Source organism: Coptis chinensis, chromosome 6 (assembly GCF_015680905.1).
Source record: "Coptis chinensis isolate HL-2020 chromosome 6, ASM1568090v1, whole genome shotgun sequence".
Taxonomy (NCBI): Eukaryota; Viridiplantae; Streptophyta; class Magnoliopsida; order Ranunculales; family Ranunculaceae; genus Coptis; species Coptis chinensis.
Window position 1 is genome coordinate 79,332,213 of NC_141461.1, and position 12,479 is coordinate 79,344,691.

At 37.0% G+C, this 12,479-nt stretch overlaps 2 protein-coding genes, 1 long non-coding RNA gene and 1 other non-coding gene across 5 annotated transcripts; 1 reads left to right on the plus strand and 3 right to left on the minus strand.

Moving 5' to 3' along the window:
• Positions 1-424: 424 nt before the first annotated feature.
• On the plus strand, positions 425-1,397 carry LOC147494685 (uncharacterized). Its single transcript, XR_015199604.1, has 2 exons — positions 425-803; positions 881-1,397. It is a non-coding gene; the product is annotated as an uncharacterized LOC147494685 (long non-coding RNA).
• Positions 1,398-2,410: 1,013 nt separating this feature from the next.
• On the minus strand, positions 2,411-9,053 carry LOC147494686 (YbaK/aminoacyl-tRNA synthetase-associated domain-containing protein). Of its 2 annotated transcripts, XR_015200140.1 has the most exons (6): positions 8,543-9,053; positions 6,748-6,825; positions 6,572-6,656; positions 4,740-4,828; positions 2,865-3,131; positions 2,411-2,757 (listed from the first exon to the last, which is right to left on the minus strand). XR_015200140.1 is itself a non-coding variant. In XM_086569192.1 (5 exons), exons 1-5 carry the CDS (start codon positions 9,050-9,052, stop codon positions 2,988-2,990), a joined length of 906 nt encoding a protein of 301 aa, XP_086425318.1. In that variant the 5' UTR covers position 9,053; the 3' UTR covers positions 2,761-2,987. The 2 variants fall into 2 exon arrangements, 1 of the variants encoding a protein (XP_086425318.1); XM_086569192.1 differs by lacking the exon at positions 2,411-2,757 and having other exon boundaries at positions 2,761-3,131.
• Positions 8,944-9,046, minus strand: LOC147494687 (U6 spliceosomal RNA). Its single transcript, XR_015200557.1, has one exon. It is a non-coding gene; the product is annotated as a U6 spliceosomal RNA (small nuclear RNA).
• Positions 9,054-10,222: 1,169 nt separating the features above from the next.
• LOC147494688 (heat shock 22 kDa protein, mitochondrial-like) lies at positions 10,223-12,479 on the minus strand. The gene is made up of 2 exons (XM_086566160.1): positions 12,007-12,479; positions 10,223-10,814 (listed from the first exon to the last, which is right to left on the minus strand). The coding sequence occupies exons 1-2, from the start codon at positions 12,326-12,328 to the stop codon at positions 10,411-10,413; spliced, it is 726 nt and encodes a 241-aa protein (XP_086422286.1). The 5' UTR covers positions 12,329-12,479; the 3' UTR covers positions 10,223-10,410.

Below are 12,479 nucleotides of genomic sequence, written 5' to 3' on the forward strand. Positions count from 1 at the left end.
GTTTCAAGATAGGCTTATAATGACTGATGTCCTTATCAGATTGACTTGTGAGTGTCATTTGATTAACAGAGAATGAAATTGATCATTCTAACCAGCTAGATTTTGAGGCTGATATGAACTTAACCTACCAGATTTTTTGTAAGAATAAATACACTACAGAAATACACTTTAAGTAAAATCAGGTCGATCAGGTTGATTTTTGTTATGTATTTACATAGGAAAGGACTACTTCTACCCTTTAATGTGGCTCTATCCTGTCGCCAGGATTTCATAATGAGATGGACACCATGGATGATCTCAGGCAATACCAACTTAGTGTGAACTGTTTTCCTTGATCAAATATTCAAATTTATTAAGTACTACACCCTATACAGTAACTCTTTCCAAGATAGATAGGTGGGGGGCAATAGCAACATGTAACAAACACGGAGCCACAAGCCATGCAGTTGCGTTTACAAACAAACAAACAAGTAGGCAGGCTCTAGTTTTCTTGTTTTTGTTCCTCTCTTTACAAGAAGACTTCTTCTTTCTCATCTTTCTTAGATAAGTAGTACACCTTTGCTTATTACAATAACAAAAAACTAGTAGAAGCAGTACTCCATTGGCACTTAGACCCTCAAGATCACTTTGAGTTCCCTATAAGTCTATAACCCTTAATGTTACATTATCTTCTGCTACTACGGCATGCAATGGTGTCTTTCTTCATAATCCACCTCTTATTTCTTTCTGTGCATGCATGCAATGCGCAGCATCTCCTAGTCGTCGATGAAGAGCTTAAAGGAGTTTCTTCAACTTCTAGCAAGGTATCCATAAAACTCCCTACTTAATTATATTACTTTGGTATCAAGAGATGATCTCTTAATTTAGAAATTTGGTGCAGGAAGTAGATCAAATGAGTGTCCATAAGCCTTCAGCCTCATTGAAGGTAAAGCATTCATTGGCTCAAAACATACCAAAACAGCACCACAATGTTGCAAATGGTCGTGTGGTAATTAAGGTGAAAAGAGTTCGTGCAAGCAAACAAATGCTGATCAATGACAATGGGAAGTTAATAAAGAATGATACGGAAGAACTTAAAGGAAGTACTAAATCAGGTCGGGTCAATCACAAGAGACGCAGTAGGCATCCTGGATTTAATTTGGACTATGCGCCACCATTAACGCATCCTCCCTCTCACAACTAAACCATGCTACCCCTCAGATCAACTCCCTCGATCGCTTATACCATCTTTAATTTATTAGCTCGTCAAGACTTGAAGAAAGTAGTAGATAAACAGATTGTAAGATTTGATATCTATTATGAACTGAGCACGTAAGCAAAACGAAGTTACGTCCCTCTTTAACATTGCAACACATGCAGTTGCAATGCACCATGGTAATGTTGAATCACTTAAATTAGTACTTGGCTATTGGAGAAAATACTTATATATATCAACATTTGTAATTTAACAAACCCTCTAGATATATATAGTCCTCTTTCTCATTCATATTTCTGCTATTAATTTCAGCCTTTGGGTGTGTGTGGTGGTGTGGGTAGTCAAAGAGTTTTGGAATGGGACGTTTCAAGGTGTGGATACCTACTTCCAAATCCTTCACAAAGATGCAAATACAGTACACGTAAAAGACTCGCAATTTTGAAATGACAACAAAAGACTCAATTTACATGACTTTAGTTTTAGTTTTTAGTGGTGGACACACGTCCCAACCACTTGCAAGTTGCGATAGCACTGTTTCAATTAGTTCAGAACTACACGTACTGTTTAGCTCAAATCTAACAAGCACAGTCGAGTTGGAAAACATGAAGGTGCGCGCCATCATTTTTCTTTTCCCGGCCGCTCATCTCATATAAGTACCATCATTTGTACATGCCATCGTTGTATAAAGGTATAAATAATGTATAATCACTGCCATGATGCCCATGGATTAGCATGATGGACAAAAGTCTTATTGGATTTGATACATGGAACCACATTGCTGTAGAAGTTTATTGCTCTCTCCCATAGTAAAGCCATGGATTTAGCACACCATCTTGATCATGACCTGAATAACAATGTCATTGATTATTGTTATATTCAATATTTGATTTCTAGCCAATCTATCGAGCCGATAACTGGACTTTTCTCATCTAATATGTGATATGCTATCGCCCATTTCTAGGCAATATAAATATTTTAGCCAATTTCTAGCTAGGTTATAGCTTTTTCTGGTTTCATAAGGAGATGCATCATGCATGCACTTATACAAGCCGTTGACTTCACGATTTTCTTTTTACACCTACACGCACGACGGCATGAGACTTAATCTGAAGAAGCTGTCGGTATATTCAATTTGATGTGCATTTCTAACCAAAAATGAATATCATTTTGCATCCGACATATGTACTGCATCAAAAATTCAAAACTACACCAATATGATAAAGTTAGTTTTATTATTATTATCTTTTCACGAAGAAGCTTAAACATTTCTTTTATATGGCCAACAAAATGAAGTCAGTAAACTACCAACCATCCCAAGCTTAGCTGAATCAAATCGGAAAAGGAACTGTGTAAGGAGCTGCACCCCCTGATGTCACGATGTACATAGCACTAGATAATAACCATCATCATCAGTCTAACAGACGGCCTTAGTAATTAAGAGTTATGAGCAAATGTTCAAATATGGATTAACATTTGATCGTATACTCATGTGGGGTAAACATTTGTACTCCAAATTGAATCATAACCAGACAGTGGCTGCATGTGCATTTCAAGAATGTCCCCTAGACAAACAAAAAACATCTATTTAACTTAATTAATATAAATTAATATAAAACTATTAAAATGAACAATTTGATATCATGAAAACAGACAAGGCCAACTAAAATACCTATAAAAAAATCCATGATCCCCTTCAATGTTGATCTTGAGGTAGTCAGATTGAAAAGATCAACACCTCTTGATCTCCATTGGACGGTCTAAGTTAAATTATATTAATGGGCTTTTGAGGGAATCAAGTGCTGCTACAAGAAACAATGTAAGGTTTAACTAAACTAATGAATTGAGAGGTTCTGATCCCCAACTTCAAATCAATCTCTCCACCTCCCAGCCAAAAGAAATCCGGATTAAGCTTCGTGATTGCCTCGTCCAATATCACCTGATTAAAAAAAATGCAACAATCAGATCACGTTGACATTTCTTCTACGCAAATCAATTCAAGATATTTATAAGAAGTCTGATGCAAACATTCAAAAGGACTAGCAACAGGAATTAAATTTGGACTCCCAATATCTGTTCTGTTCCACAATAAGAAAAGCGTGCATCCTTGAACATTCTAATTATGGAAAGAATGAGTTGTATTTTCTTGGGCCTCAACATAACTTCTAGCAGGATGCAAACAATTCTTTAATGCGTCAAGTTTGCATACACTAATTTATTTTGTTTAATTTTTTCCAAAAAAATTCCAACTCACATGTTATTCAAACAGGATCTAATTGATTTCGATCTTCTTCTTTATAAGATAATCCTAAATTTAAATGAAAATTCCTGGGATCCAAACTGCTTCAGGAATTGCACAATGTCCAAACACATCACTAGGTCCTTAAGTCTTTTTGACACCAATTTGAAGAGTAACCGTTCGGTCAGTAAGAAGGGTCGACCCTTTCTGTTATTTCCACTTCTTTCCATGAGTGGGGTGGAATCGGAGGGGCTGTTATCAAGATTTTTAAGTGCCTGAATTCAAACCCAGTCCCCAGACAAGAGGATACTGTGACCGATAACAGAAATGCTCAATCAAGTCCCACGGATAACTTTGCCTTTGGTTTTGGTATGTCAAATTGTTAAATTATGAAATGTTATATGTTGATGATAGCTTAATACGATTATTTGCACGCATATTACAAATATGAAATTTCTCCTTAGGTCTCCTCCTAGTGTAGAATTGTATATGCTAAATCTGGGCAACAGTATGTTATACCAAGTTACCATCAACACACGCTTTGTGTGTTGTTCATGATTAGTAACTACTCTTCATCACCAAAGCAACATAAAAGCATGGAATTTCGAACTTCAGATGTAGGTCTAAAGCTACGAACTCACGTCTTTATGAGTGTGCACACTTATTGCTATGGATCAATTATAAATAAACTGAAATGTGAATGTATAACATTCGATGATTCGAGTAGAGGTGCCGTGGGTGATATTTTGACATGACTTGTCCCAAAGGAAAATTTAGCGTGTCTTTGACTATGTAGGTGCCATTCTTTGGGTCTAACTTGCACCAAGATAATCAGAACAAAGCACATGTGAATGTATAAAAGTCGAGTAGAGGTGCCGTGGGTGATATTTTGACATGACTTAATGCAAAAAGAAAATTAAATGTGCCTTCTATTACGTATAGGCCATTCTTTGGGTCAAACTTGCACCAAGATAATCATAACAAGGGACTTAGTTTCTGTGCAACATTTAACACATTAGGCCAAAATTTCTAGAATTCATGCAGCAGTTCATGTACTTCTCAGGAAATTCTTTTAGGTTCAACATCAAGGCCGTTTGCACAGGAAACACTTTCAACAAATAGTGACAAAGCAAACAAGTCCAAGCATTCCGTTAACTGCGAACTTCACATCATGATGTTGTCTTCTTTTTAACTATACTGATGAAATTTGACTTTCCAAATAAATCAACTTATATTGGTTTTCATCAATCAAGAATAAGACAGCAGCATAATAAATTAATTGAATATATCAAAAAAGAGGGAAAATACCGGAATGTCTGTTTTCATGCCAACACATGTCACCCCATTCCGCTTGTATCCGGTCAACTGCGTCGATTCTTCTTCAGGAGCAAGCCTCACTGCAAAATTTAGAACATTTGTTAACTCCGAGGTTCAGATACATTGCAACAAGTTACACATATTGTAGGCTTAAGGCCATGGTACTTGTAAATGATCCAAATGTGGGATCTCATTTGTGCATGGATTGAGGCAGAATATGCATTGGTCATTAGAGCAGTTAATTTAATTGGAAAATAAAAAGTAATACAATTTTCATGCCATATCCATATGATAAGTTTTATCTGAAATGAATATCTTAGAATTATGAACCTAATCCTCAAGAATGCAGTCAAAACCGTGTGTACCTAAGGACCAGATGCCTATGTCGGTAAACTTTGAACTTAAAAGCCCATAATTAACGAACCCCACCCACCCCCCCCCCCAAACCTAAGAGTGTATGAGAATGAAGAGTCTTACCCATAACTTCCTAAAGGTGGACAAGCCCATTAGACTCCAGCCCCATTACATAAGTCAAGGTAATGGCATCCCTAATATGTTCCTTCCGGAGGTCACCAATTGTCAGGATCTACTAATTACAATGAAATGAATAAAAAGACTTTGGAAGGAACTTTGGAACCCCAAATAACCTAACCTGGAAAATTATGACGAAGTCTAGGCCCTAGAGCTGGAGTTTGGAATGGATTAAAGGTTTTGGATGGCTATTTTTTCTTCTTTCATACTAGAATACTACTCCATTACTAGTGTACATGTACTTTGGTAGATCTACCAAACACAACATGTATCATATGTAATAGTGGTGTATAAACATGCGCACCAAAGCCTTATAGGTCATACTACTACCACTTGCGTGCAACTAGCGCTTTTAGATGATAGGTTTCTCCTGTTTCTTATGTAATTTTACTACATAAAGAAGTGAATACGCTCCAAAATTCCAATTTTTACCATAACCAATAACTTTGCTAACTTAAAAATAAAAATAATCAATACTAATAGAATATAAAACTCCACAAAATGGACCAGATAGAAAGAAACTAATCACAAAGTAGAACTTTCCTAAATATTTGAAATTGTCAAAACTCCTGAGTCCTGATTATACCCTAGCTAGCGCAACTTATGATGCACACATCAATCGAGATATGAACCAATTAGGGAACCAGACAAACAAAGAACCAGGTGAAGAAAAGTTCAAGTAATGATAGCAAAAGACACACACAGAAAGAAATCTGGATGTTACTCACGACTCCACTGTGTACAGACCTGTTATCTGAAACATAGACATGTCTATTGGTTTACAAAAATTCTCATCATGTTGACTTGGCCGAAACTTTGTCAAGACTAGCCATATTCCCAAAAATATACGTAATATAAGGGATTAAGGGAGAAGTTTAGCTAGAGTATTTCAGATCAAGACTCCTTGCCCCCACGTTTTACTTGCATTGGCCTTTCAAGGTTGCCCTCTTATAGTCCATGTGTCCTAGAGATGTCTTTAGCCTCTTTCAAAACATTTTCTAGAAACTATGCCTCCATAATTGTTTTTGATAGATAGCATATATTTGATTCTTTGGTAAAAAAAAACATATGTGAAAAACAGAAGCTGACAAGTGTAGCAGGATAGAAAAAAGACTTCCTAAACAAGATAATGCAAAGCCATATATAAAACTATAAAACTCAAGATCATACTGTACCACAACTGGAAATGGTTCCACAACCCACATCTCATAGAGAAATAAACTAGTTTGGCCTGTAATTGACAATTCCAAGTACGAGAAACTCTAGGAGCATATAACTAAAATCAAACTTACAGTTGAATCTCTTTTTCGGTATCTTTCCATTGTTGACTGAATACAGAAAATTTTTCACAGTTTCAGCACTGAATCGGGCACTATACTGTGAAAATCCAAAATAAAAACAACAGAACATTATAACCTTTGGGAGCTAGCTAGAAGAAAATAAGATGGATTAATCGCTGAATGAGTACCTGAACAACCACAACATAATACTTTGAATTGTTGCGATCACTACAGTCAGTAACACTCTCATGGGCTTGGGTGTTGACCTGAGCAGAAAAATGGCATCATACTACTATTAAGAAATAAAAAGATGAGTGCAATTCCCGTCGATCATGATAGTTGCATGCAAAAGAGATACTCAGTTTGATGCAATCACAATTGCAAGAACGAAAATTCAACGAATTCTCAACAAAACCAATATTCTATTCAATCCCAAAACTACCATGGCCAAAGGCCTATAATATCATTTACAGCTTCTCAGGCTTACTATTTAGAAACTAATCGAAATGGAAAATAAAATAATACCTAAATTCGTAAACTAAAAATAACCTAAGAGAAAGTATCCTTACAAACCCTAATTCACATCACATTTTCTTGTGATTTTCCATGTCAGATCATCGTGTTGAATTGTATATGTCAGATACTTGAAGTCAGACTTATATATCTCAGTGTGAGGATTAGGTCTCCGCTCCTGACTTATGCAAAGCAAGTCTATCCTCTCTTGTGATGTTTGTGTCTGTGTCCTGGTTACAGTCAACACATCTTTATCCTCTCTCTATAGACTTATTTTAATTTCTTTTTCTATTGTGTGTCTGTGTCGGGGTGTTTGAGTGTGTGTGTTTCTCATTTCAAATGAGCTGAAAAACTTAAAGAAGAGGTCCATAAATAAGAAAGAAGGCGTTTGACTAGTAGATAGACCATTCTACTTACAAAATTACAAATGAACTCGAATCTTGAGACATCAATCCAAAAACTAGTGGACATAAGAACTAAATGAAACACTTGTTTTTCTTGCATGAAACACTGGAAAGAGTGGACCACCATTACCTCCAACACCTATACCCACATGTATACCTTCGCCAATAATTATTCGTTTAACTACTGCAAAAACGGCATCAACCCCAACACCACCAAAAACTAGTCCTTCAGTCCCCATCAAGCACCTAATACCACACTGAAGCACTTTTATCCCTGACCCCTGTAGCTCATCCAAGTTCCAAAACTCCACCTACATTACAACCTTTCTATGCAATCGGTTTTCTCTCATATGAACCAATTTCTTTTTCTATTACACTATAGCAAATGTAAAGTTGAATAAGATGCACCATAAACAATAAGTAATGTAAATCATATTTGACATGTCTCACGATCGCTATGATCCATAGAAGACAATCTATTTCTTTGTATTCATTATTCACGCCTCTTAGTTAAGCACGCTCTTAAGTAAGTTTGAGTATGTTTTACAATACTCATTTGCAAAGTTCACTGGAATGATTTCTAAACACCCAAAGAGGTAATTAACATTTAAGTGAAATGTAGGCTACAGTAAACATTGTGAGTAGCCATTCCACTTTTCTCCTTTGAGTGTGTGTGTGTGTTCCTGAAAACTTGCTTTTATATTCTTCACCATGCCACCACTCCCACTTCTGCCTCCTCCACCAACAACCATACCTCCAAGACCAATACGGATGCCACCATCACTACAGTATCCAACCACTCTATTAGTTTTAGCACCACCATGTGGACTACTAGTAAATAAAAGTGTATCACCACTACCACTGGCAACACCTACACCCACATGTAAACCTTTCTTCCGAATATTAATTCCAATAATTACCATGACATCCCCACAAGCCCCAACTAGAAATCTAACAGTAAATAAAAAATTTGTAATTTACATCTATGGTAAGAACCCAAATTTTAGACTACACCAACCAATGGCCATCTAGAAATATACTACAAAAAAAAAGAGGAGGTACCAACCAAGACAATGCTTTTACAGAGATGATGAACAGAAGGGGCATCAAGAATATCACGTCTAGCTTCAAGGGGCGTGTCATAATAATGAGAGGGAACTCTTTTGAATGCAAAATCATATACACCGTTACTGCGAAGTATGGAAGAGAGAAGTGATTCAGTGGTTTCAGGGCCAGAATGTTGTTTTGTGGGTTGAAGAGAAAGGGCAGTTGAGAATTTGTTTGAGAGTTCTAAGTTTGTTATTCTTTTTAAGATTTGGTGTTGAATCTTTTCTAGCTTTGTTAAACACTCCATTTTTCTTCTTTCTTTCCTGTTCAGTAGTATGGAATTAGCACGATACTTTGTAGTGTCGGTATAGTGTTGGGATATCGATATAACAGCCAAAAGATAGAAAAATGGAAAAAAAAAAAAATTTGGACCATTTCTCGATTTGTGCGTGTCATCCTTGCGCAGGGGCCATGCTAATCTTCTCTGTATCGTTCCAATTTTAACGGATGTCCCCGAAGGGACAAACATACCTGCTTACCAATACTATATATAGATCAGAATAATACGTGTCTAGAAGATGTGGGACTAAAGTTCATAATTATTTTTCAAGGATAACACCAACTGCTTCATATCCTTTTTTCTACTAGTGTTCATCTTCCAGTTTTCTAGCTACCCAGGTTGTACCAAGATTACTTCAAGTGCTGTGTTCAAATGGCTAGAGACAACCACATCGCCAACTTTTCAGGTGAGGCCCAAAGGCCAGTCCCGGCTTGTGACAACTCTACTGTGTGCCACATCAAGAAATACTAGAAAGTTTAGTTAAGTACTTACAGTTAATTAACGTACTTGATGTGCAGCCAGAAGTGAACATCCATTTCTTCTTGTTAGATTCCAGTGGTAACGTAGATAGAGTGAATTTATTCAACGTAAATTTGAGGTCTTCGTGTACGAGGTCCTGGACCATAGACAGCTGCATAGGTCTAAGGGCGGCATCAGGCATCCACTAGTCATTACGAATGAGGATATCAGAACCACCTCCCACTTGCAATAGTTGGGGCAATAGCGGGAAGTTGGTGACATTTGAGGTCTTGGACCATAGACAAGAGGGGTAGGTTTAAGGACCCGACCAGGCATCCACAAGTCACTGCAAATGGAGATACATATATTAACAATGTAGGCTATTATCATAGGAATCGCATAGGAATCGATCCTATGAAAACCTATGAATGTACTGGAACACTAAGAAATTCATAACAAAAAATGCGCTCAAGAAAACTACAATTTTGAATTTCTTTGTTCACCTTCTACAAATGGTAGATCGTCGCCATAGTTCATGCACTTCTTGAAAATTCCATTTTGATGGATTCATGCGCATACTTGGAAATCATAGTAGTGATTAGTGAAAATAAACTAGATGCACACACAACAGTATGAAAGTCTGAAACAGGGAACAAAGAAGCACCACAAGATTTCCAGATATATGAATAGCACAGCTCCAATCGCATATCTGAAGTTAATGGGAGCATCAGAGCAATCAACACAATCCAAGAAATAGAATCAAAAGTGTCAAAAAAATTTATAGACCATACAAACACTAAGTGAACCAATCAACCATTTAACCAACACAAGTAATAACAAAAGCATTAGCCAACCCAACAGAACTTAAATCAGTTTGAAATCATCAACGTCAAGTGGGCATTTTTCAACAAAACAGCATTTCTATTTGCCATTCAATATCATCATTAGAGTTTGAACATATATGATCATCAAGATCCATAAAAAGTATGCTGTGCAAAATGTGCAGAAACCATTAAACTGAACAACTAGACAAACCATCAACTGATCAACAAAAGTCTAAAACCGGCCAGCCAATCTTCCAAGCAGATTCAAACAACATTAACCTGAACAACATTCTTCCTCGTCTCCTCATACTTCACCTTCGGAACAATCACCATCAACACACCATTTTGCATCTCAGCCTTAATCTGATCAACCTTGTAAAGCTCAGAGGGGGTCACAAACTTAAGGGAGTACATATTTGCAGCCCTTACATTGTCACCTTCAGCTTCTTTAGGCTCTTCTCCTTTGATGATCAGAATGTCGTCCTCCACAGACACCTTAACATCTTCCTTGCCAAGTCCTGGCATATCAATCTTCAAGTTCAGTGCTTCATCGTCTTCCTTTATGGTCCAGTTCTTCCTTCCACGAGAAACCGACGGAGATGGTTTCTTATTCAACATGCTAAAGACTTGGGCAATGCTCCTTGGCTCAGAGATAGGATCAAAGACATCTGCATAGCGTTCCATGGAAGGAGATATAATCAGAAACAGATGCATTATGCTGTGTGCAAATAAAGCCCCAAATAACCCAGAACCATAAGAAAATCAACAGACCAAAAACAAAGAAAACGTAACAATGCAGACTGCAGATCCATACAAAGCAAATCCAAACACCCAGAATCACATCAAGGGCAACAACAGAGTTGAATAACATAAAAATAAAGGAACCGTAGACAGAATAGAGAAACAAAACAAACAAATCCAATACCATATTATAAGATGCACAGTAGATCATTACCTAAAAGTGGAAAATCGGATAATCCACAAAAGAGCAGAAACAAATAAAAACAAAATGGAGAACCAGACAATCCATGGAAGTTCACTAGAAACAAAGCAAAAAGTTCGAATCACACCAGCCAAACGAACTAAAAAACAGGGCTATTAGACAAATAAAAGAAACCCAACCATGGAACAATATTACCCTATTCAGTAATGGTAAGCACTTCGAAGAAAAAAGCCCCAAAATTCGTCATCAGAAATGTCACAAAACCCAAAAGCTTAAAACAACAACAGAAAAGGATCGACGGAAACCCAAGATCAGATACTCATAAATCTCATAAGCCAAGAAAGAAACAAGTGGAATAACTCATCATCCTAAAATCCCCCATTCATCACTACTACCATTACAACATAACCAAGACAACCAAAACCCCAACAACAAACCAAATGCAAAAGCCAGAAACAACCCCATCATCGGAAACTTTGAAGCAAACAAATCCAAAAACAAAAGCAGATGGAGATGTATTACAACAACCCCAGAACCAAATATTAACAAATCTCACTAAACCCCACACATCAAACACTAAGTAGTTCATCAAACATCTAACTCAAGAAAACCCCAACACCCCACACTGTCATAAATCTCACAAAACATGAAAGAAACAAATGAAAAAACTCATTTTCAGAAAACCCCATCCTCCAAAAGTCCAAAACCACCCAGCATAAAAAAACGTTGAATCACAAACCAAAAGCTCATAATACTCATAAGACATGAAAAAACATCAAACTTCAAGCTCAAAAACACACCCAACAACCCACATAGTCATAAAACAAACACAACATACAAAAACCCCATCATATTATACCAACAATCACTAAGCATAAAAATAACAGAGAGTAAACAGAGGGGGAAAAAATAGCTACCAGCTGAGAAGGTTGTTGGGCTTTGATAAAGAACATGATATTCCTCATCTTCATCATCAGTATCAAGAATGTAGTTGTCCAGAAACACATCATAGTCTCTAACAGCAGCATTGTTAGTGAAGAAACGAAGTTTCCTTCCAGAAACTGGTGACAAAGCAGCAGATGGTAACGGGTTTAGTGCACCTAAACCAGTAGTGGGCATTTTCTTGAGTGTTCTTCTTGCTGCTGACTTTGGAGACAAAGCAACAGCAAGAGATCCTAAGTTCTTCTTAAGAACGTTTGAGCCAGATGGCATTTTTCCAAGAAGAATGGATGAAGCCATTTCTTGAGAATAAGTTTGAGAGTGAAAAAATGAGGGTTTAGCTAGGGTATTTAGTAAGAGAGAGTGGTGTGACTGAGTGAGGAACAGGGTTGAAATGAAAGTGAGGGTTTTATAGCAGATTGGTGAAAGTTCCAGAGTCGTTATTAGCAGT